Source organism: Vespa velutina, chromosome 2 (assembly GCF_912470025.1).
Source record: "Vespa velutina chromosome 2, iVesVel2.1, whole genome shotgun sequence".
In the NCBI taxonomy this organism is placed as follows: Eukaryota; Metazoa; Arthropoda; class Insecta; order Hymenoptera; family Vespidae; genus Vespa; species Vespa velutina.
In genome coordinates, this window is record NC_062189.1 from 3,507,400 (window position 1) to 3,533,427 (window position 26,028).

The following is a 26,028-nucleotide window of genomic DNA, read 5'->3' on the forward strand; positions in this document are numbered from 1 at the left end:
GCCGAAAGTAAGGCGACACAATTAGTCACTGCGAAATGTTTGACCCATCTACCATCTCTCTTTTATATTTATATAATATTATTATTAATAATGATAATGATAATGATAATGATAATGATAATGATAATGATAATGATAATAATAATAATAATAATCATTATCGTGGTTATCGTACCGTATGAAGACAACTATCTCCTGTCGTTAAACGAAGCGTTCGTTCGTCTCTCAATTTTACATTTTCCTTTTCATTTTTTCTTTCCTTTCAATTTCTTTTTTATCTGTTATATAGAAATAATGAATTTTTCGTGTTTATTGTTATCGCGAATCTTTTTGAATCTCTTAATTAGTCGTTATTGTCGCTATATAGAAATTCATCGAGATTATAATAAATCGAATAAAATGATCGACGCGGATATGATAAATGATAAATGTCGGACATAGTTTTATTATATATTTTCATTTTTTTTAATTTTTTTTTTTTTATTTTGCTAACAATGCACACTCGTAAGATAAGAACGTTATACGTACATACAAAGATTGTTAGATATACAAATATGTATTCATTGTTTATGCATATACGTATATATTACTTGCAAATTTTTTTTTCATCGCGTCTCGATTTGCTAGATCGTCGATCGGTCTATTTTTTTCTTTCGTTCATTTTTATTTTTATTGTGTATTTCTTTTTTGTTTTTTTTTTTTTTTTTTTCGTTTTGTTTCTTTAATTAATTATCTTTCAATTTCTTTGATTGCCCGGATCTAACGATAATTAAATTGTGAAACGATTGAAAGAATTTTTTTTTTTCATTTTTAGAAAAGCACTCCGGATAAAAATTCTTCGTTAAATGATGGGGATAGATTTCGAATGAATAAATTAGTACGAAAAAGAATGGATCGAGATTAATTTATAAAATTATTATCATTTTACAGAGAGAGAGAGAGAGAGAGAGAGAGTGAGAGAGAGAAAGAGTAAGAGAGAGAGAGAGAGAGAGAGAGAGCGAGAGAGAAAGAAAGAAAGAAGAATTATAATTAGAGAAATTTCACGAGTTGTATTAATAATTAGAATCGTTTGAGAGTGTAAAGAGAGAAAAATAAGAAGAAAAAGGATAGAAAAGGAAGAAAAATGACAGGATAAATAAAAGAAATTAAATGAAATGGTTCGCACGTCGAAACGCGAATCAGTTTTGTTTATTGAAAAAGAGCTACCGCGTGGGGATATATAAATTAAAAGTAAATAATGTTATTATAAATCAATTATTCGGGCGTTATTTCCTCATTACAACCCGTCCCCCTCCTCACAGTAATCTATCTACTTCAGTATGATTATAAATAATATTTGTTCGTGCGTGCGGCGAATGAGACATAATTAAATATGAAAGTAGGATTCTAATGTTATTTCGAGATTAAATCATGAGTACCCCGTTTATCCTGGGATATAATTACTTATATCGCGCCATTGCTCGCTAATTCTTTTCTCTCTCTCTCTCTCTCTCTCTCTTTTTTTTTTCTCTTTTTTATTTTACTAATTTCACTTGTCATTTTATTTCGTTTCTTTCTTTTTCTTTTCCTTTTTTATTATTAATTTTTTTTTTTTTTTTTTTTTTTTTTTTGTTTCTCTTTTTCTGTAGACGGCGACAGGAACATACACGACACGTACTACGATAATAATACTTTAAAACTTTTATTTATTCTCGTTATATCTGTCACTTTAATTCAATACAAATTGAATACGTTAAATACGTTCTAATCGTATATATTTTTTATATTTCCAAAGGGGAGATCGTTATTAAAATTTTTCTTTCTCTGTATCTCTCCCTCTCTCTCTCTCTATCTCTTTCTCTCACCCTTTTTCTTTTCTTTTCTTTTTCTTTTTTCTTCTTCTTTTTCCAATATTACAATCTAATACGTTTCTCGAGAGAATATTACGAGATAGTTTTTTTTTTTCTTTTTCTTCTTATTGATTTATCACGTTCGTGTTAATAAAGTTTATATGTATTTCATTGGAACATTAAAATATGATCATTGAATCGTTTTTCAAATAAATATCACGCGCTCGTTCAATCTTTTTCTCATATTTTTCTTTACGTTCGTACTTAAAAAAAAAAAAAAAGAAAAAAAAAAGAAAAAAACCAAAAAAAAAAACCCAAAAAAAAAAGACAAAAAAAAAGTGGAAAAAGAAAAGAAAAGAAAAGAAAAAGACACACTCCCCTTTTCTCCCTTTTTCAAAACGACATCATGTTGACAATTTGTTTTGAGCACTTGAAGTAGCACTTTTTAACTTTATAAGTAGGCATACTCTCACACGTCAGATACACACGTCACATACACACACACACACACACACATACACGCGCGCGAAAGAATACACTTGACACTTAAATACGACACACTTAAGGGAAAAAATGATAATGGATTAATGGTATTCTAAATGTATCATATATATGATGGCTGTACAAATGTAACATTTTTTTCCATTATGTATGAAGACGATGAAACAAAAGAGGAAAAAAAAAAAAAGAAAAAATAGAAAGAAAGAGAAAGAGAAAGGAAAAGATTTGAGGCAAAAAAAAAAGAAAAGGAAGTATAATTGAACAAGAAAAAGAGAAAAACAGAAAAAAAAAGAAGAAGAAGAGAAGAAAGAAAACACACGTGTGTGCGACGATCGATATTAGGTCGACATTAGAAAATCGGCGTTATTATCGATCCATTAATTCACCCGCGTGAGTGATTTACCAATAAACTATTACTACTTTTAATTATTATGAAATACAATTTCTGTAATAACATTATGATATAAAACCATACATTGAATGGCACGTGTTTGTCATTTTAATATTTCTATTTCCTTTAATGCACCATTAATTTTGTTTCCTTCGGTTAACCCAATTACAGGATTATACAAATTGGTGATGGGATATAAAAATCATTAGGACGAGCAAATTATTTTTTTTTCTTTTTTTTTTTCTTTTTTATTTTGTTGTAATCAATAAATTTTATTTCATTATCGCTCACAATTGATAATTGTCTTTACTTATAATTAAGAACCATGAGAGAGAGAGATAGCATTCATGGTGAATTTCAGGAAATTACAGACTGCGAAGAAAATACAGTGCGAATATGGATTATCATCAAAAACAATTCTTTAAAAGTATGAAACTTTTTTAGCTTCGAACGTCGATTTCTTTTTTAATTGAATAACGATGTTTATATACATACATACTCATGCATATATATATACGTGTATGTATATCTGTATATATATATATATATATATATATATATATGTATATATATATATTTGTGTGTATATATATATATATATATTTATATATACATTTCTATTCATTCGCTTTCTTCTTTAGAACGTTCCCGGTCGGAGCGTCTTGATTTCTTCTTACGTCTACTCGGACTTCGCGATCGCGATTTGTGTCTACGAGATCGTGACCTTGAACGATGCCTATGCCTAATGAAAAAAGGTAAAAGATAGATTGAAAGATTTCTTTGGAGAAAATTTTGAAACGTAATCGTGTTTGTACGATCGTTTCACGTTCGTCGTCCTACCTCTCTTTATGTCGATATTGCGATCGTGATCTATCGCGATCTCTTTCTTCATCTCGTGCTACGGAGTCTCTTTCTCGATCACGATCTCTGATCATTGAATCTTTTTCCCTTTCACGATCACGCTCCCTTTCTTTTTCCCTTTCTCTCTCCCTACCCATCGAATCCAAATCTCTTTCACGTTCCCTATCTCGATCTCTATCCCTCTCACGTTCTCGAATATCTCGTTGATCTCTAGGTGGCATCAAAGGTGGTATAGATATCGGTGGTACCATTGTGGGTATCGTTTTAGGGCCCATATCTTTCTCTTCTTCGCCTTCTGTCATTGGAATGGCTAAATTTGTTGGTTGCCAAGTCTATCGAAGGAAAAATATTAAAATTATAATTGTATTATAAAAGATAAAATGAATAGATTGTATTGTGTATACTTTTAATGTGGTTACTTACTGGATCGTTACCCCATTGATTATCTTGAGTAGGTTCATAACTTTGATAATACGGATCAGTCTCAGGCATGTAGAATGGAGCTGGTTCCCCAGGATACCCAGGAGGTGGCATATCGAAGGGTGGAGGTAATCCTGCTCCTGGCGGAGGTACGCTCATATCTGGAAAACCTGGTTTTCTAGAATATTCTCTTCTGTCTGCTGTCATCACTTGTATCACATTTCCTTTAGGCGGTGATTTATCAAGATTCCTTCTAGAAGCTAATCCTGAACTTCCAATGACATCTATAGTGCCAGCCATTTTTCTACCTGGCGGTGGTCCAGCCCGTTTTGGTCCCATGATACCAGAGTATTTACTATTATCATTAGTAATTGCTACTTGTGGTACTCGCATACCACCTGGATTACTTCCACCGCCTCCCGCATTTAATATCAAACCTACTCCAGATTCGCTTCTCATTTTTTTCTGTCGTTCACAATAAGCTCTCCAAGTTTCTTCATTGAAGCCATAATTGAAATAGTCTGTTATGTCTGCACCAGGTTGTCTCCATGGTTTATCTTCTAATTGATCTAAATTAAATTCATGAGCTGGCATTCCATTGATAACGCCAATTGTTTCGAATTCGTCTATACTAAATTTCCCTGGTTGCTTATTCAGTTTATCAGGTACCCCTGATGCGGTCGTAAGTAGGCCACCTCTCTTAATATTTAAACTACCATACGCCGGTGTCGATTTAATATCCCCAATAACTACATGAATGTCGTCGTCAGAATCAGAATCGCTTGCAGCTTCTCCATCCTCTTGACTGGAAGCTTCTCTTGTACCATTTTTACTAACATCAGGGTCATTTTCATCTTGCATATTATTCAATGAACATTCTTCTCTAGGTGAACCTGCATTTTCTGTTATCTAAGCAAAAATTAAGCAAATTCTAGTTAAAGTTAAACAAAAAAAAAAAAAAAAAAGAACACGTACATCGATTATTTATGCTAAGATTTATTCAAATATCGTTTTGAAGTAATATGCCGGGAATAATAGGTTATAAACGACGCACCTCGGCTAATCTTTCCGGAACGTTATCATTTTTCTTTTCTTCCAAAATTTGTGATACTTCTTGAGAATTAATAAGAATTGAATCATTTTGTTGATTTTCAATTTGAACATTTGTCGGCGATAATTCTTTTCCATCCGTTGAATCTCCATATAACCACTGTTCCTCACTTTCGTCCGCCATTTTTCCTCACTTTTCTTGACAACCAACAATAAAATCCAGTTCTAAATACTTGTATTGGTCAAACACTCTACGTTACCTACCGAGTAATTAAAGATTTCATTTGAATGTTGTATCTACGTTCAATCTTTTTATATTTACTGAACAATAAAACCTACTCTTCGCCAATTTAATGAAACATTAAATGAAACAAAATATTTTTGTTGAAAATTCAGACTTTATGATAACGTAATGAATGCAATGTTGCCAAATCATGCATATCATTTTGAACACGAATAATATAAAATTTGATTGTCTGAATAATTCGATTTAAAGAATTTTCTTATGTTACAAAAATTTCGCGGAATTTTCTTTGGAAGTTAAATTATTATATTAATTAAAATTAAATATCAATAATTAATAGTATTTGTGATAGATAGAATTGTCATAATTTATATTTTCATTATGGTTTTCAAATTAAAATTAATATTACATAATAATCTCTATGTACATTAAGAATCAGTATTGATACATAATATTGTATAAAATTGCTAAGAGAAAATTATTATCAAATATCGGTTTGTTGCATTTATATATTTTAATAATTTTAAATTATTTTATGATGGCTTAACATGACCTAATAATATAACTTTTTATTATGTACAAAGGAAAAACTATATTAATACTTGATATACTCTATGATCTATGTAACGCGTACCTCTTACATTTTTATGCTTTCACGGCCATAAACGTATAGAATGTTTTGTTTACATGGCGCGATCATAGCGCTTAGACGGAAGTGTATACAACTAAAACGTCTTATAATAACTCTTTCCTTTGATTTGACACGAATAATAACTAATCTATATAATATATATTGTATATATACATATATATATATATATATATATATATATATGAAATAATTAACATATAGTTTCTCCTTTTAATTTTGTCGTCAGTGTCGATAATACAATCAATTATTTGTCAAATCAATTTGTCAATTGAATGTGACGTAGAAGTTCCACAGGTAAACATCAGGTAGCGTAGCAGTCATATTCTAAATAAGTATTGTGATTTAAAGTTTTGTTATGTCATAAAATTTCAGTTAAGTCGTAATTAATAAATGTCCGTATATATTTGACATAGCGATTCGATTGGGATTTAAAATTATTATTTTTTCTCTTTTTTTTTTTCCATATCAACAATGCAAATTTCTCGTATCAACAAACTAGAATTGTTTTCCGTAATCTTTCGAGGTTATGGAACTCACAGGTTAGAATGTGACAAACAATAGTTTTATCGTTAGAAGTAATATTTTTAAATGTAAAAAAATTTTCTTTGTAGATCTCACAAATATTACGAGATATTAGAAGTTTCACCAGATTGCTCGCAAAAAGAAATAAGAAGATCCTTTATTGAGTTATCGAAAAAAGTATATTATTTCTTTCTTTTGATAAAAAAAAAATAACATGTCAAATATATTTCAGAATGAATATTTAGTGAAATGAATGTGTTATAAGAGAATTGATACAGTTGTTTTCTTTAGTTTCATCCTGATATCATGGGAAAAGAGGGACATGATAAATTTGTAGCATTGCAAGAAGCTTACAATGTTCTCAGCAAGGAACATACAAGAAAACAATATGACATGAGTTTAAAATATAATACTTATTCGTCATTTTATCCTGAGCATAATCCAAAAGCAGACCATTATCATGTTTACAGATCGTACGTCTATCGATAAAAAAAGCAGTAATATTGTATTGTTTTGATTTTTAGAAAAAATACTTCATATTTGTCCGTCCACTTATTTATTAGACGTAGAGAATGGGAAGAGCATATGGCAAGAGGAAACTGGCAACCAAATTACAATAATAAAGAACAAAAAAATACAAATTCTGAGTTATTAATTTATATTATACTTGGGATATTTTTAATAATTTTTCAATTGATAATTGTTCAACAAGGATTACTTAGTAGAGTTGATCTGATGCAAATAAAATATCAAAAAGAATATAATGCAATACGACAAAAGGTGAAAGATCTTACGTTTGAACAGCAGATGGATCTTGTGAAAGAAAAAATGAGAATACACGAGGAAGAAGAGAATAGAAGAAAATTTGATGGTGAATATAAACTTTTGAAAAGTTCACTATATACAGGATGAAACATAATTTGATTATTATTATTTATTTAAAATTATTCAATATTTCTTCAAAGTATTCTATTTCATAGTGCACATATCATATTTATATTGATTAAGAATTTAAGATATTAAAAATTAAAATAAACAATTGATATAAAATGTGTTACAGTTACCTTGCGAACAGTTTTTGTAAGAAAAATAATGAAAAAAGATAATATAAAACTATCAGTTATCGATTAATCATATTATTTGATTCATTCTGTTTGTTTTAAATATTTATATATATATAAATATAATTTATATATATATATATATATATATATATATATATATATATATATATAAATTATATATATAATATAATTTATACAATTAATATTTGTTTCAGATAAGGAGTAAATATATTATTTTAGAAAGAGTCATTACAATAGTTGATCGTACAAATATTATTAATACAAATATTATTATATAGTTTAAAGAATACATTCGTATTGCTTAAAGTGTGATACTAAATATAAATTATAATGCAAGATATCTGATATATGTAGTATACATAGCAAAATTCATGAATACACAAAAGTGTTTATGAACTAATGAGTCTACAAATGTATATTTACACGTAATCAATCATAGATAAGGAAAAAAAAGTAAGCATCTTTTAAAGAAAATTTATTTTTTTAAAATAATCATTTTGTCATATATAGATAAACATATAGAACTAATAATGAAAAGTATTTTTGTCATTAAATATAAATAAAAGAAATGAAAATTCATAGATTTTTAATAGATATCAATTATGATTTCGTTATTGTACAGATTAAAATGCATAATAAATATGAAAATATTTTATATAATTTAATTCAACGTTCGCCAAAAAAACGAATTTTCTTTTCTACAATAAGAATTATTATACAATTATTTGATAAAAATCATATTAAATTGATATTTATAATTTTCGTTTGGATTTAAAATATTCAAAGACGCATCTTTTTCTCTCTTTCTTTCTCTTTCTCTCAATTGTTGCTTTCTTTTTTCTCTTACTTAACATTACATTAATTATTCTTTTCATAATCATTGATTACAAACGATTATTTTATAATCTTTTGATATATGAATTAGCAGCCATATGTGGAGGAGCAGGTGTAAAAATAGGTTTACCATTTTCGTCAACATAATCGGAATATTTCACTTGATATATTGCTTCAAAACCAAGTCGTTCGCATAATTTTCCAGAGAACATGGATGTACAATCAACACGTATCGCTTGAAAATTATGTTCCTTAGCGATCTCTCTGAAAAAGGAAAAGAAAAAAAATAAATAAAATTTACATTCGATAGTAGCAAAAGGAAAAAAGAAAAATTATTGAGAGATTTCTATATGTCTAATTTATTTTTAATTAATTAATTTATTTTCTTATTAATTATATACTCACATTGTTTTTTCAATAAGTGCTTTGGCAATACCTTTGCCTCTCCAATTAGTATCAACAGAGATTATTCTTATTTCTAATATATTTTGATCTTGAAATTTCCCAACGTTCACACTCTTATCCATATAATGCAAAAACCTTAATATCTTTCTAAATTTAAGATTTTCACAGTTTTCTATATAATCTGGTTCGTCTTCCTCGCATGGCTCTAATTTTCCTGTAAAAAATAAAACGTATCAAGTTTTTTTTTTTTTCCTGACAATTCATAGATAACTTTATCGTTTATCTCTTTGTTACAGTCTTTTGTTACACTTTTGTGTGCATGTGTGTGTGTTACATGATAAATATGATACTATTATATTCTTTATGATATATGTGCAAAATATACATGAATAAATAAATAAATAAATAAATAATATATTCATAAACGTAGGATCTTCTAAAAATCGTTGATAAAACAAAAAGAGATGATAGGGAAGATCATTTTTAATAATAATGTTTGATCCATGACTTTTGAGTGATATTCTATATATAAACATAAACGCAAACACATTACAAAGTAGATAATAACATTAGATTTTGATGCAATGTATTTGTCAAAGTTACTTTCAATGATTAACTTTATCCTCTTAGAGTTTACATTGTAAGAACTATTATATTAACGGACATAAAGAAATACGACAGGTTGAATGTAAGATAACGGTTTAAGAGATCCCTTCTCTATGATAAAGTGTATCATTATTCATAGTATCTCCGCTGCGTCATTGAAATACATTTTCTTCTTTCTTTCTCTCTCTCTCTCTCTCTCTCTTCTTTTATTCTCTCTACTATTATCGGTACTCATTTAAATATTTATAAATTATGGAGTATTTCTCGATAAGTAACATTCGTAGTTTATTATACATATGTGTATAAGTATATATATTTATGTATGTGTCTATCTGTATTTGTGTGTAATATATTCATGTGTGTAAACGACTATTATTCGTGCATCAAGATAAGAGTGATCGTTAATTAGTCATCGAGTCTTGAACACGCGAATCTATACTAAAGAACAAACGCATATTGATCTCAAAAATGGCGAGGAACGTTTAGCGCTGATGCTTAACTGTATTAGAATCTCATTGTATTAGAAATGGACGTTAATCATTATTTCCAATGCCGTACATCTCATGCCATTATCTTCGACGTTTGTGACGTTGAAGATTCTAATCATGTATTAGAATGATTTGCTAATCGGTCTGTTATTGAATGTATATGGGAATTAACTTTGAATAACATGTGTATAATGGCATATTATGGGATCCTATCTTGATTATATTATATTTGTTATTTTTCATTTTTTTTCTTTTCCATTTTTTTCATTCTTTTTTTTTTTCTTTTTTTTTTTTTGATTATACATTTTTATTAATTATATTCTATCGAAGATAATGTATAGAACAATTTGCCAGTCAATATGTGCTATTGAATACATGTAAAAATTAACTTTGTACGACATTAATACGATCATTATATATTTTCATATAATATATATATATATATATATATATATATATATATATATATATATATACTTTTCTTATTTTTAAAAATTTATTGTTCAGATTCATTCCTATGTTCTTATTAATTCGTTATATCTTATTGAAAATTCTAATTTTATATAAGAATAATTTGTTAATCATAATTTATTAATAATAATTATGTTATTTTAATGTATGTAATAATTAACTTTTAACAGTATATTATGTTATCTAATATATATATATATATATATATATATATATATATATATATGTATTCATTATATTTTATTTATTTTTTGCTCGTTTGAATGTTAAATTTTTAGGATGTATTGGATATCAATAAAAAAGAAAAAAAAAAAAGAAAGAAAAAAATAATAATTAGAGCTATTAAAACTGTTACAAAAAGAGAAAGAGAGAGATAAGGAAGAATTTATAAGAAATAATAATTATTCTAACAATTGGCTAATGATATTTTTAATAAAAATATTTAAAAAAAAAACAATGCTTAAAATTTCTTTCTAAATTAAATATAATCTTTTTCTTCGTTTGTAAATTTTATATTTAAAAGATACATTTATATGAATATTTCTAAATGACTCTCAACATTGTTAAGTTTGGTCATTTTTATGATATATCAAAATGATCTGATATAATATGAATCAGTATATTATTAAACATGTGTAATATATTATATTTTATTTATTGTTTAAACTCATTCCTATTTTCCTATTAGCTAATTAATTTATTTATTATTATATTTACTTATTTATTTTTTTATTTATTTTTATAATCGTTTCTGCCTTTACTAATTATTAAATTAAATCTTGTTAAAAATTTCGCTCGTATATAACGTAATTATATATATAATTATATACAATTATTATTAATAATAATATATATATATATATATAATTTTCTAATCGATGTTTCATTTATTATATATACGAATCAACTTCAAATAACGTATTAAGCGATCTAGCGTAATCTTCATTATATTCAATGTGCTATTTAGATTTATTTTTATTCTTTGTACATTAGTAAATCAATGTCCCGTTAAAAATTCTATTCGTATATGAGAGAAATAAGGAAAGATGCGTTGGGCGGTTATAGATTAGAATTAATATTTACATACATTTAATAACACATTATACACGTTATCCGATTATATAATCTGAATTACAGTTTTTTTCTTTTCCCTTTTTTTTTGTTCATTCAGACTCATTACTTATTATTTATTAGTAAACTAATATTCTATTAACAATTTTATATATATATATATATATATATATATATATATATATATATGTATATAAGAGCAATTCGATCTTTATGTCATTGAATATATCGAAAAATAATATTTGAGTTGCATAAATTTAATAACGTGTTATATGATCTGTTTTATCTTAATAATATGTTTTTTAGAAGCGTTATTATCTACCGATTGGTTAACACTGTTACATGTTTTCCATAAGACGAAATGTTTTATATATATATATATATATATATATATATATATATATATATATAAAACATATATATATATATACGTATCTTTATCTCTCTTTCTGTTTCTTATATTGCTTCATATATATATATATATATATATATATATATATATATATGCGCCTGTGCACTCAATGTGTGTGTGTGTGTGTGTGTGTGTGTGTGTGTGTGTGTGTGTTATGATGATTCGACGAAGAAGCTAATAAACTCACCATTTAATAAAACGCCAATGATGGCACCGGTTGATGATACAGCCATTAAACTTAGATTGTTTTCAAGGGAAGATTTACTACAATAGTCTTCCAATTCGAGACACGTGCTATTTTCTCCTTCCGGTATAAGAGCGATATTTTGATTAAGAGGTTCGTCTCGGAAGAAAAATCTCCTGAGAAATTTCAATACCCTGTGCTTGTCGTCCCTTGTTATAATTTCAATGTGATAATCCATAGCGGCGTTGATCACGGAATCGGCGGAATCCGCCAACTGAAAACAATAATAATAAAGAGATCGTCGCTGTATTCATGCTTTAACTTAATAAAAGATAAACGTTCAGTTCCCCGATACGGCTGATAATATTTCTTATTTTTTTTTTTCCTTTTTTTTTCCAATTCAATTAAACTCATATATATTGGATCGATCAATAATTATTAATACCGACATAATTTTACAATATTTTATATCTAAATAATAAATTAAATGTAATATATGATATATTGTTAATATAATATAATATATATATATATTGTTTATATATTTAGATATAAATAAAAATACTAAAAATATGATACAATAATATATAATAATATGATATAATAATATATTTAAAAAAAAATGTATATATATATATATATATATATATATATAAAATATTATTTATATATAATAGTATACATTTATTTACTTTTTGCAAAGACTTAAATATAACATACTATTAAAAACATATAGGAACATGTATTATACATATATTATAGTATAATCGAATTGAACAATATATTAATGTCGGAATGTTCAATATTTTATATCTAAATAAATAACACTAAATAAATTTTCATTGAACATTCCAACACATTATTTATTGGCCAATCCAATACATATACATTGTTATATATCATATGTGCATTCATACAAATGCAATTCTTTCGCAAATAAACGCAAGAGTCATCGTCTTCGTCATCTTTTTAGCTTGTTTTTGTTCGAAGAATCCAATTAGCGTGTTTTCACATGCAACAGTTGATATCGTGAAATTAGCACGATCGTTTTGCTAGCGAGTTCCTCTTTGTTTCTCATTCGACTCGTTATCTCTAGATCGCTCGTTGCCCGGTCAACGGCATCTAGATAAAACTAGATCATCATTGATCTAATTTTTTTCTTTTTATTAACGATATATCATGGAATTGTAAGTAACATTAAAATGTATTTCATATCGTTTATCATCTTTAAAAAAGAAAAAAAAAAGAGAGAAAATCTTGTTTTATCCCTCGTATCCATTCTATCTATCGATCTATCTATTTATTTACTTATCTAACTATTTGTTTATTTTTACGTTTCTAATTTGGACTATTCTGTTTGATCGTTTAAACTATTAAATGGGCTTGAAAAAAATCACTTTTCAAGAATAACAAATGACAATTTTTGTTCTTTTTGAATTGATGAGGAAATTAACGATTATTATTATGTCATTAATGTATACCCTTGAGAGAAGATAATCGCTTAAAAAATAAAACATAATTATTGATACTTAATAAAATAGAAAATAACGTTCATGATTAATTACTAAATACACGATTGACTACTAAATTGTATTCGAGGAGGAAAAAATAGGATGAGATAAATGATTACGTGTTCCGATCGATGCCGTAATCGATTATCAATAATAATCGTTTACAATAAATAAATCCGTTTGTTAAGAATATTAGATCGAATCTTTTTTGTTTTTTTTTGTTTTTTTTTTTTTTTTTTTTTTTTTTTTTTTTTTGTTTTTTTTTTTTTAATGAAGATTAGATAGATCAATTATTATTGATATATACATTATGTATGTACATCTTTGTATACACATCGATATGTTCAATACGAACCATTATCGTCGTCTTACCTTTCTCTTTTATTACTAGTCAAACATTTTATGTAAAAGATAGAATAAATAATTCTAAATATAAACGTTTTGTTTTATCACCTTACCGTATATCTCGTCATTTTCTTAGTATCTTTAACAAAATTTGTTTTTCCCTTCTGCTCGATGTTAGTATCTCCAATTCGAGCGGTAGGTGACAACTTATTCGCCAAAATGGTCTCCATGATCAATGAACTTTTGATTCTTTTTATTATCGATCACCGAACAAATCCGTAAACAAACAATAAATTTATTTATATATATATATATATATATATGTGTGTGTGTGTGTGTGTGTGTGTATGTATATTTGTATATAATGTAATATAATACGTAAATATATTATATTCACGCGATAACTAATTAACGATAGAATCTATAATCGAAATAAATGATATAAACGAATGGTAGATGTCTTTTTTTTTCTTGACTAAATCAACTACTCGATATGCTCGTTGTATTGCGTCGACAACGTCGAGGTGGTAATCTAACACTGCGCTTTGCAATAGGACGTCCTCCGTTCTTATATAGACGCTCGGTAACGAATGGCACACAAGCTGTTCTTACAGGTTCAGGGACAAATACGGAAATATGAATGCAGTTTAGGATAGTCGATCGAGATCCGTGCCAATGTCATTTGCATTATGATATGTAAAGATGTTTATATGGATAAGCTAAATATGTTAGATAAATAGATAGATATATAGATAGATTATAATGTTCAATGAAAGAATGATAAAATTCTCAATCGATAGAACGAAGATCAGTTTGGAACAATCTTACTTTTTGAAAGAATTTGCGATAAAGTAGGTGCGGTGTGTCTGTAGGAAAGTTGTTACGAGGTCAAGGTTGCAATGTCTTAAAGTATTTTCTTTTCTTTCTTTCTTTCTTTTTTTTTTTCTTTTTTTTTTTTCATGACAATATATTCTCAAGATTTTAATTTATTTCATTTTAAGTTTAAAGGCCATTAGACGCATCTAATTTATATGTATACACATAGAGACATGCATAAACATAAATTTAAATGTACATATATATCTCTAAATATTTATGGTTCGTATAAATGTAAATGTATTTATGTATAAGTAGATATATATATATATATATATATATATACAAATTATATATTTGTACATAAAAATTTATGTATACTTTTGTATGTATCTAGATATTTATGTATCATTCGTTTCGTACACTTTCAAAGAGAAATGATTATTCCAGAAATTTACATTAACGCAAAGAAATATCCTTTGTAATAATTCAGTATCGACTATTATAAATGAATGATCTAACAAACAGTTTTGTATTTTAAAAAAAGGCTCATAAAAATCATAAATATATAAGAACGAAATATCGTAATAAGTTAAGTATGTACAAAGACACACACACACATATATATATATATACATTCGTAAGATTGTTTGAGATCAAAGAATTTCATTGAGTGATTCAACTTATAAGGATTCTTATTCGTTACATTTACATCGTACGTAATGAATATGTAAAAATAATAATAAAAAATTTCTAATTATCTAGTAATTTTAATATTGACATGGATTTCATGGCTATAGTACATATATACATTATATAGGTATATACCTTGAAAAAGATTGTCTTTGATGGGCGTATCCGTTTGAAAACTATCATACAACCTTTACGTTCACGTAAGAGGAATTATTTTCAATGGAAGACATATAACCTATCTCGTGAATGCTTTGATCTTGAATAATCTTTGATATTGATAAAAAAAAAAAAAAAGAAAAATGTGGAATTCTATTTGCGAAGGTTTATACAAACGAACGAAGATCAAACGACTTTGTCGATCATTCGTAGATCCATGTTTTGGAATTTTCAAAGACAAGAAATTATGCTAACTATTACCTCTCGTTCTACATTTACGTATTATCTATAAATAAATATGATATGTAAACAAATGTTTAATATAATATGTATCGTAAAATATCATATGTATATATATATAATATAAATATAAAAATATATTATATAATTCCTAGGAGAGATTTAAAAAAAAAAAAGAAATCTTAGGACAAAGGTGATGTTAAAAATCAATTATCCTTTCTTGAAATTTTTTAAGCTAATTTTATTTTCCTAATCGCAAAACGAAATTCCTATGAACTTTATCGCAATATGAAAGAAAGAAAGAAACGAAAATAAAATTGTTTTAGAAGTTTCGAAGAGAAAAAAGAAAAAAGAATGAAAAAATATTAATTAATTTGTAACATCACCTGACGATATTTTTGCCAATCTGGACACTTTCAATCAGCTCAGTATCTACATACATATATATATATAATACATATAAATAGGTATATTTCTTTGTTAGTTTTATATCAGAGTTAAGCAAAAGTCGATTGATACATTTATAATAAAAATAATACGTAATTAATCATAAAAAAGAAAAAAAACAAATTCCACTTTCCAAATATGTTTCTTCTATCAAATATGTATCTCTCTTTCTTTCTTTTCTTCTCTTTTTCTTTTTTTTTTTTTTGTTTTATCTACAGTCAATGATTCATGATAAAAATATTATACATCATATCATCGAAAATAAATGACTAGAAAAGAATGTTCATTTGAATGACAAATTCTAAATAAAATCATTATTCAAATGAAATTCAAAGTTTCTTTGAATCCAAACCGGACCCTCGAACTAAATGTTTATTGTTCTCGGCTTCTAACCAAAAGGAACGCGCGAATATATATAATGTCTAATGTGGAGCAAGGTGTGTCATAGGTTTAAACCGGATTTGAAGGTGGAAGGTTGTTGCTCGTTATGGTTGGTCGTTTACCTAATATCTAACATTACGTAACGTTTCATTGAAATAACTATATAAAACAATCGAAAGGATTTTACTAATAAGATTTTATTTTATTTTCTTTTATTTTATTTTAATTTTCTTTTCTTTTTTTTTTTTTTTTTATTTTTTTTTAATAAACAAAATTTCATCGATCAAAATCTTTGAAACGATCGGCTTTTATTTCCTTCTTGACGAAGGTCAAAGGTTCCGATTCTTCGTTCGGAATTCGATTGGATCATTAATATCTATCTGATAATTATCGACCTTCGATAAATCAAATAATCAATGGATTACTATTCGTTTATATTGTCATTAATCTATATCTATTGATTGAACAGGATACGATACCGGAGTGAATCTCCTTTGACCTCGACAACTATTGTTTCTTTCCTTTTTATTCTTTGGATCAACGCCAAAGATCTCAAGTAATCGCATAGATCAAGGTCATATAAGTATATATTATAATCTTTGAACGAAATGAAAACTTTATCAAATGCGAAGGGTCATCAAGCAGAATCGATTAATAAATGTGATATATATATAAACAATGTAATATATATGGATATATATATATATATATATATATATATATATATATATGTATATTAAGGATATAGATATACTTCTTTGTCTTTCTTTCAACCAACAGGTTTCCACATTTTTTTTTAAATCTCTCCAAGTTAACTCATGCGACTCATATTTCAGTATTACTCAACGTGAGTTTGCGATCCTGGTACGACCTGGAACCTGGGGTGGAAAAAAGGAAAAGATAAGAATGAGTGAAAAAAAAAACATTGTCTTATAGAACATGATTCCTTTTCATAAATAACTTAGTTTACGTATTTAACGAGTAAGCGTCAATCTTATTATTATATATCTAAAAAGATTTTAATTAATGTACATGTGATTATTCCTATCTTTATATCTTTGTGATACGATTTATATAATGTTTATATAATCTACAAAACAAAAAAAAAAGAAACTAACGATCTGTAATAAATCTTGTTAGAATTGCAAATATTTGTAAAATATATTTATCTAATCGATTTGATCGTACCGCTATAATTCGGTACGAATGCGTACTTAAAAGAGAAAAAAACAAAAAAAGAACTGTTAAAAAAGTATAAAAGAAGAAGAAGAAAAAGAGGAAAAGAGAAAAGAGAATTTTGACGAACGAGCAAAACATATTTTTTTCTACAAAAAGTGGATTAACGTTCGTTATCCATTACATAAAACATTGTCAATACATAATTGTCACCGAATTGTTTCATATGTCTGTATATATATATATATATATACACCGATTAATTCTGGACTAAGATATATATATATATATATATATATATATATATATATATATGTGTGTGTCGATGATATCTTGAACAGCATGGTTGATCATGATTATCATTAGTGTCAAAATTCTTCATCAGCAAACACACATCAGCAAATACACGAATATGTAACGTTGTAATAATGTGACAGACTAATTGTAAAATCTTGGAAGAATAAAACGGAAAAGTCATTAAAATCGTAAATTAGCCTGGCGAATATAACAAACAGATGTCTGTGATGTCGCGGATAATGAAGGAAAAAAAAAAAAAAAAAAAAAAAAAAAAAAGTAAAAAAGGAGAAGAAGAAGCAGAAAAAAAAAGAGAAGACGAAAAGAATAATAACAAGCAGTATCACGAATCATTCGACGTGTTCAGCGTGATTGAAGATTACAGGTGTTGATCGAGAGCCGTTCGATCGTATCGATCCTTCATTAAGGTGCGACGGAGGCTCGCTGTTTCGATCGAATCCTATTTTCTCCTTTAGTTCTTTTTCTTTTTCTTTTTTTCTTTTCTTTTTTTTTTTTTTCTTTTTTTTTTGCGTCAAGAGCATACAAGGTAATCAATGTATAAATTGATGTTAGGACGACGCCGAGGCAACGATCGATCGTATAATTGGTTTTATTTAATTTTTTATCTTTAAATTGATCATTATCTGTCGTAGAATCTTTTTCATCTTGCCCATAATTTACCTCATCTTAAGTATTCGTTTCACACGAATCGTTATTTCACTATACGATAAATTATATATAATTCGATGATATTTTTGTTACACCGAGATTGATATCATTTTTTATCTCTTCCTTTTCTTCTTCCTCTTCCTCTTTTTTTTTTTTTTTTTTTTTTTTATTTCTTCTCTCTTTGTCTTTTTTCGTATTATTTGTATAAAATAATGTTTAATTTGTAATAAATACTAATGTCACATTATTATTATTTCATATTAATTTATAATATAATAAGAATGAAAATTAATATAATATAGCATATTCGCCATATCACTTTTAAGAATTAATTGTCTCACAATTTTATTTATATAATTTTCTATTTAATTGACATAATTATCAGTATAAAATAAACTGATAATATATATATATATATATATATAAATTTGTTGATTTAGATTTAGATTTATTTACATCTCAATTATATGTTGGTCGATTATAATGGTAATACGATCAATTATTTCTCGATTTGGCTTTTGATCAATCGTTAAAGGTGTGAAATGATCTAAAGACGACGTATAAAAGAGACTACAAGAAGGGAAGATGAAAAAAGAAGACGAGACTAGATGAGACAAAATAAAAAAAATAAATGATGACAAGTCCAAAGTAATCCTGATCTCCTTGAGACCTGCGAACGTAACGTGTTGCACGCAATGAATCTATTAACTGACATATAATATAAATGTATTAATTATCGTTGAACCCAATGCCATGCCTTGAAATCGTTAATAATCTTACACGTACAATTTTATTATGCGACAACATGAATCTAAAGAAGTGCACACACCTCCACGTTCTAAAGCCTAATAATGTATCTCGAAACGAACCGGCACGTTACGTAGAAACACACCTCTTTAATTTTCATATTCCGCTTCTTGTCGATAAATCTAATACTGTTTCCTCTCTTTTTTTTTTTTTTTTTTTTTTTCTTTTTTTTTCCCCCTTCCTTTCCTCCTCAATATCTGCTTTTAAATTTAAATAATTACGTACACCTACCAATCGATAAGTCGGATAATTCTTTCTTCAATTTTTTTTTTTCTTCCCTCTTTATTTTCTTCTTCTTCTTCTTCGTCTTCTTCTTCTTCTTTTTCTTCTTCTTCTTTTATTACAACTCTTTGTAAATTTTAATAAAAGAATTAAGGACATGGATTATTTATATGATTACTAAATTATAATAATTATAAATTTCTATTGTTAATGATATTCGAGAATTATCTAGACAGCTAATCTAAGATAATATATAATTTACGTTATTATATACTATATATAATTTACGTGTAGTAATGTTAAAGTATATATAAACAGATGATAAAGACATTAAATGGGCATGATCGATAAGATTTTTATTACTTGTAATTTTACTCGTAACATTTTTCAAAGATTTTTCTAAGAATATTCAAACTATACGAACGTTTTCTGAGAATATCAAAGACATTTGTTTTTTTTTCTTTCTATTTTTTTTTCTTTTTCCTTTTTTTTTTTTCCTTTTTTTTCTTCCTTTTTTTCGAATAATAAATCGATGTATAGGATGGTTCACATGAGGCGTTGTAAAGATTAACTTTCGTTAAGATTAACTTATTAATTATTTCTTAATTTATTATGAAAAATCAATAATTTTGGAATGATAAATATTATATCATTGTATAGGGTGATCCACATGAAATGTTACATGAAATTAAACGTAAACTTCAAATTTACTTTTCATCAATTATTTTACATTGAATATATTAGTTTACTTAAAAATTATATAATTTATTACAGTAAAAGTAAAGAATAAATAAAAAGGAAGAAAAATTTAATTGGATAGTCGTCAAGAATTTTTTTTTTTTTTTTTTCATGCACATTTGTAATATCATTAATTTTCAAGGAATATTTAAATCATACGAGTTATTTTAAGAATATCAAAGCAAATACATGTTCCCTTTTTTTTTTTTTGAGAACAATTTAAATTCGTAATATACAAAATAAAATATACACATCTATCTGCGATTAAAAAAATTACTGTTTAGAATTGAAAGGAAAAAGAGAGAGAAAAAAGAATGAAAAAAATTAAATGCGCAATGAAGTAAATTTATTAAAGATATTAAAAAAAAAAAAAAAAGAAAAGACAAATTTTAACAACTCAGAGTTATGTCAGATTTATGTAAGAGTTTGACAAATGTTAGAGAAGAAAAGAAGGAAAAAAGAATTGACATTAGAACGAATGCTCGCTCATTTGTAAATGTCAACGTTTTTCAATTACATTTGTAATATTGTTCGATGTAAGAATATTTTTCATATAAAATACATATATTTATTCAATTGAAAATATTTACTTTTTTAATTTACAAATTAATCATTTTAAATCATAATTTATACACTTAAACACAAATAAACGTCTTTTCAAATCATTCCCTATTTAATCGTACCATTCTTTTCTTTTTCACTTTTTATTTGTTGGTGATTTTTTATTTCTTTCTTTTCCTCATCATTCTTTAACAATTAATTTCTCATTAGTTTAACAACTCCCGTATCGTTTTACATGAATTTAACTTCGCTTATCCGTACGTTGTTGATGTGTAAGCGATAAACTCGACTAATACACTTTATAGTGTAACGGTTATAAAGGCTCGTACGATTAGAATTTTTATTGATGTAATGGATGCGATAATCGATGGTAATGAGAATATAAAGGAAAAAAAAAAAAAAGAGAGAAAAAAAAAGAAAAAGAGAAAAAATACAAGGGAAAAAAAAGGCGAAGAAGGAAGAGGAAAAAAAAAATAAAAAGAGGAAAGAGAAAAAGAAAAAAAGAGCTAATTGATCCAGCGTTAAAATTAAATATAATTCGATGCTGTTATCGTCGTAGACAATGGTTATCTACGGTTCCGTGCGTTTGTTGAAACAAAAAGAGTTCTAATGGTTGAGAGAGCACGGCCGACACATGTGTTCGTTGTTATTCTCCGTGGAAATTTCACGATTCGTGCAAAACAGAAAGAGCCAGTTTTCATAATCGAACCACGAATTAAACTTAATTATAAGCTTTCCGGCATACGACTATAAAACGTTATAAAACGTAATTGTTTCAATCTATTTATTTTTTTTTTCTTTCTCTTTTTTTTTGTTTTTTTGGTTTTTGCGTTTTTTATTTCTTATTCTTAAACAATTGTTTTTAAACAATACTTTTATATTCATTATATCTCTACAACTTTATATGTAACTTTGAATGTCACCTCCTTGTGTATTTGTTTTAATGTTTTCTCTCTCTCTTTTTTTTTTCTATTTTTTTTTCTCCATCAAAAAATAATTATTCGTTTTACTTTAAATCTTAAGCTTAACGTTAATCCAACTATTAATTGTACTTAATATCGTGCACTTGTTTTTTTATTATCTATTAAATTTCTACAACTTTGTGTAACTTCAAAAGAGAAAAAAAAAAAAAAGAAAGAAATAAAGAAAAAAAAGACATACTCGCATGTTTTAATTTTTTCAATTTTCTTTCAATTTTCTCCATAAAATTATTCCTTATTTCATGCCCTTCTAAAAAATATAAATGTACTAACTATAATTGTATTAAATATAACTTGTATCATGATTGTTACATTATGTAATTTTTCTTAAAGACGAAAGAAAAATATACTTTTAGAAGGTTAACTCGAGAAAATTGCACAAAAGTTTCGTTAATGTAACCGCTATGATAACAATGAGATAATAATAATGCTTTGTGATAAATGTTATTTGAACGATCTTAATATGTTTGATTTATATTTATATTTACGTAAGTTTGAGTTTTAGATATCTTTACCATTTATCTCTCTCTCTCTTTCTCTCTCTTTCTCTTTATTTAGTTAATATCAATGATACAGAAAATGTATGAACAATAATGTTTGTAAAAAAATTGTATCATCAATTATATTATGAGATTAGTAAATTAATGGAAAAAAAAAAGAATAAGAAACTTTATAAAAAGTCAATCGAATTATGTATATCGTGATTATTATAAATAATTATGATCGAATTATTTTTTAAATAAATTCACGATTTTTAATTAAATCCACGATTTCTTATTTTCTTTTATTTGTCAGGAAAACAAAGCACGCAATATATCAGCTTACTGATATCACCGTTTGATAATAATTACCATGTACCGTGGAGGATAATTTATCGCGAATATACGATAATCCAATTTTAAAAACGGACAATACGATAGAACTTAGAATTCATATACGATTTACATTTAAAGGTCGATCCAAGGATATCGTTTAAAGATTTTTCAGTAATTTATGCTTAATAATTTAATAATTTTTTAAGTACGCATTTTAAAATATACATGTACATACATTTATGTTATATAATTTATGTTATAATATATTTATATATATTTCTTTTTATCTATATAATATATGTGTGTGTATGTATATGTATATATTATAAATTCAATCGTAAAATATAGTAAAAAGAGATATAAAAAAGAAAAAGAAAGACGAACTTATAAAAAGGCGGTATTAGAAATATTTAATTAAATAAAAAACACGTACAAGTATATACATATATATGTATTTGAACAAGATACTATATGCAACCCTCTATACATAATTTAGACTTAAACCAAATCGATCCAATCCGACCCAATTCGATCCGATCTTATTCGGTCATATTCAATATTATTCAATTTGATTCTGTTCTATCCTTATTCAGTCCTATTAAATTCTTTTCAATATTATTTGGTTCTGTTCTATCCTTACACGATTCTATTAAATCCTTTCTAATCTTATTTCGATCTTATTAATCCAACTCCATCTTATTTGAACGTATTCGTTCTTTATTTAGAACGATGTTTGATAATAAGTAGAATAACTACGTTATCGTTCAAGTGAAATGATAAGATATTTCATTTTTCTGATTTTAGTTACAAAATGATTCGTTTTATACTTCTTTATTTAAAAGATGTTAACTTATAGAAAAATTTGATATTATCGTTTAATAATTGTTTCATTATAAATCTTATTTCTTTTTTTATAACATCCTCAAAAATATTTCTCAATATAGTAGATTTTAAATGTCTTCATTTTAATTGTCATTATTTTTATATCAATTAATTATATTGCAGAGAAAACTACATCAATTAAAATATAATTTTTTAATTAAATATTATTCATGCTTTTTTAAATATATTATTATTGAAAGTGGTGTAAGTTCAATTGTAGCTTAAAAAAAAGCATCTTCAATAATAATACTAATTATTGTCAGATAATAAAATTAAACATGTTATTTATTAATTTGAAATATATTGAAAGAATTTATTTACCTTAACGAATACTTTTTTAGTTAGTTCAAACGATAAACCCTTGAATATCTTGATACAAAAATAAATGGACTTTAAGTATCACTTCTTTTAAATAAAAAAAGAAAAAACGGCCCAAATGATTATTAACATATTTACAGAATTAAAAATAAATTATGCTTTTACATTTGCCCTTCAAAACGAAATGACTTTCGTTATGATTCTATTCCTTTCTTTTCAAAAATGCATCATTTTTGAGATATTTCGGTATCATAAATTAAAAAAAAAAAAATCATCAATAAATAATATTAGATAATAATACATACGCCTATATATTACTTATATCGAGTTATATCGAGGAACTGATATATAAAGTATATAAAAAGAAATAAACTATTTAAAAAGTGTATTAAGAGTATTAATAATTTCAAAAAGAAAAAAAAAAAAAAGCTTTTACCATATATATATATATATATATATATATATATATATATATAAATTATAAAATAATTTTCACGCACAATTGATATTACACTCACCTAAATTACGTCCTATCGAGAACTGATAGACACAAAAGGAGTGAGAACAAAATAAAAAGTATAGTGATAAATAGAAAAGAAAAAAAAATAAGATGATCGACTTATCAGTTGTTTCTCTATCACGTTACGTTGGATCGTGTCCCCTTTAGTCTATGGCTAGCTACGGACTGCAAATATAAGGAAGATCGCATTGGTAGGGAGGGTCATTACTATCCGGTCGCGTAATATCCCTTCGTCGAGAGTATCTAAATATATACATATAGATATATACTTATATCCATAATATCTATATTATATATATATATATATATATAAAAATGATGAAAAAGGGGGTCTTTCATTTATTTTTCTATTGCATCTAATTAGGAAGCGTGATCTCCCACTAATAATAGGCTTCGTACGTTTTCGTCACTGGTGACGTGGGATCTAAATCTAAATGCAACTACATTTGTGAATCAGCAATCTAATTTGGACTTTATAATATTTCCTTATTGTTTACACGTGTAACACGTTATTTGTAAAAATTTTATTTTGATCCCATTTTATCATATCACACTTAACTATTTTACAATACTTTATCATATCATATCATATACCTCGTAGATTTGTAATTTCTCTAATATTCTAAATCACTTTTGTCCAATCGAAAATGAAATTATTGTATAATTTTTTTGATTAACAATTGACTGAAAGTTTGGACTGTTTTTATTTATGAAAATATTATTTATAAAAACAAGCTAGATTTCAAACGAATGCAAAAGAAAGAGAGAGAGAGAGAGAGAGAAAAAAAAGAAGAAATTCTGAGATTGATTACATTAGATTAGGTGATCTATTATTTATTTTCCGTCTTCCTTGTTTCTTGTTCTGTGTTCTGTGTTTCGTGTTATGTGATCTCGGTGATCTGTATTTTGCATTCTGTGTTCTGTGGTTTTATACGTGCGATGATAGCGTGATATCCACGACGGCTCGAATTCGATATCCTTTTTTTTTTTTTTTTTTTTTTTTTTTTTTTTTTTTTTTTTTTTTCATAGACACGAAAAAACAATTGTATTAGAGAGTTTTAATAAGTTATTCTAATATTTTGATATAAATTCGATAAAGAAAGAAAAAAATAAAGATTTAGAAGGGGAGGAGGAAAAAAAGAAGAAAAAAAACACGAGAAAAAAAGAGAGAATCTATAATATCGTCGAGGAAACGAGACTGACTAAAAGTAACGTAATTTGTTGCTTATAGTTAGTCTCAACAAGGTCGCTCGATAAATGTGAACTTCTTAATTGAATAACCGAGAGTGCGACACTAACGTCGATTCCATTGAATTTACAATCGATCCGACAAATTAATAAGATATAAATGAACGTATATTGCGGATTTATAATTGAAGAAAACGAACGGTAGCTTTATCGAAAATGTCCTGATTGCCTTGCTCCTTTTTA

General features: G+C 26.2%; 3 protein-coding genes across 6 annotated transcripts; 1 reads left to right on the plus strand and 2 right to left on the minus strand.

The window, feature by feature from the left end:
• Positions 1-3,241: 3,241 nt before the first annotated feature.
• On the minus strand, positions 3,242-5,266 carry LOC124957738 (pre-mRNA 3'-end-processing factor FIP1). Its single transcript, XM_047514969.1, has 4 exons — positions 5,057-5,266; positions 4,006-4,911; positions 3,562-3,914; positions 3,242-3,463 (listed from the first exon to the last, which is right to left on the minus strand). The coding sequence occupies exons 1-4, from the start codon at positions 5,234-5,236 to the stop codon at positions 3,343-3,345; spliced, it is 1,560 nt and encodes a 519-aa protein (XP_047370925.1). The 5' UTR covers positions 5,237-5,266; the 3' UTR covers positions 3,242-3,342.
• Positions 5,267-6,263: 997 nt separating this feature from the next.
• LOC124957739 (dnaJ homolog subfamily C member 4-like) lies at positions 6,264-8,134 on the plus strand. Its single transcript, XM_047514970.1, has 5 exons — positions 6,264-6,487; positions 6,560-6,647; positions 6,762-6,943; positions 7,034-7,341; positions 7,750-8,134. Exons 1-5 carry the CDS (start codon positions 6,420-6,422, stop codon positions 7,758-7,760), a joined length of 657 nt encoding a protein of 218 aa, XP_047370926.1. The 5' UTR covers positions 6,264-6,419; the 3' UTR covers positions 7,761-8,134.
• Positions 8,135-8,358: 224 nt separating this feature from the next.
• On the minus strand, positions 8,359-24,749 carry LOC124957740 (arylalkylamine N-acetyltransferase 1-like). Of its 4 annotated transcripts, none has more exons than XM_047514974.1 (5): positions 14,371-14,428; positions 13,996-14,131; positions 12,030-12,300; positions 8,795-9,008; positions 8,359-8,653 (listed from the first exon to the last, which is right to left on the minus strand). In XM_047514974.1, exons 2-5 carry the CDS (start codon positions 14,110-14,112, stop codon positions 8,455-8,457), a joined length of 801 nt encoding a protein of 266 aa, XP_047370930.1. In that variant the 5' UTR covers positions 14,113-14,131; positions 14,371-14,428; the 3' UTR covers positions 8,359-8,454. The 4 variants fall into 4 exon arrangements, with proteins under 4 accessions (XP_047370930.1, XP_047370929.1, XP_047370931.1 ...); XM_047514973.1 differs by having other exon boundaries at positions 14,280-14,404; XM_047514975.1 differs by lacking the exons at positions 13,996-14,131; positions 14,371-14,428 and adding an exon at positions 24,596-24,749.
• Positions 24,750-26,028: the final 1,279 nt, after the last annotated feature.

Coding starts and splice junctions, on each gene's coding strand:
- LOC124957739 (XM_047514970.1), top strand. CDS start 6,420: ATGCAAATTTCTCGTATCAACAAACTAGAATTGTTTTCCGTAATCTTT. Junction 6,488..6,559: donor CGAGGTTATGGAACTCACAG/GTTAGAATGTGA, acceptor TTTTCTTTGTAG/ATCTCACAAATATTACGAGA. Junction 6,648..6,761: donor TTATTGAGTTATCGAAAAAA/GTATATTATTTC, acceptor TGTTTTCTTTAG/TTTCATCCTGATATCATGGG.
- LOC124957738 (XM_047514969.1), bottom strand. CDS start 5,236: ATGGCGGACGAAAGTGAGGAACAGTGGTTATATGGAGATTCAACGGAT. Junction 4,912..5,056: donor TTCCGGAAAGATTAGCCGAG/GTGCGTCGTTTA, acceptor ATTTTTGCTTAG/ATAACAGAAAATGCAGGTTC. Junction 3,915..4,005: donor ATCAATGGGGTAACGATCCA/GTAAGTAACCAC, acceptor TTCCTTCGATAG/ACTTGGCAACCAACAAATTT.
- LOC124957740 (XM_047514972.1), bottom strand. CDS start 14,112: ATGGAGACCATTTTGGCGAATAAGTTGTCACCTACCGCTCGAATTGGA. Junction 9,009..12,029: donor CATTGGCGTTTTATTAAATG/GTGAGTTTATTA, acceptor TATTTTTTACAG/GAAAATTAGAGCCATGCGAG. Junction 8,654..8,794: donor GCACTTATTGAAAAAACAAT/GTGAGTATATAA, acceptor TTCCTTTTTCAG/AGAGATCGCTAAGGAACATA.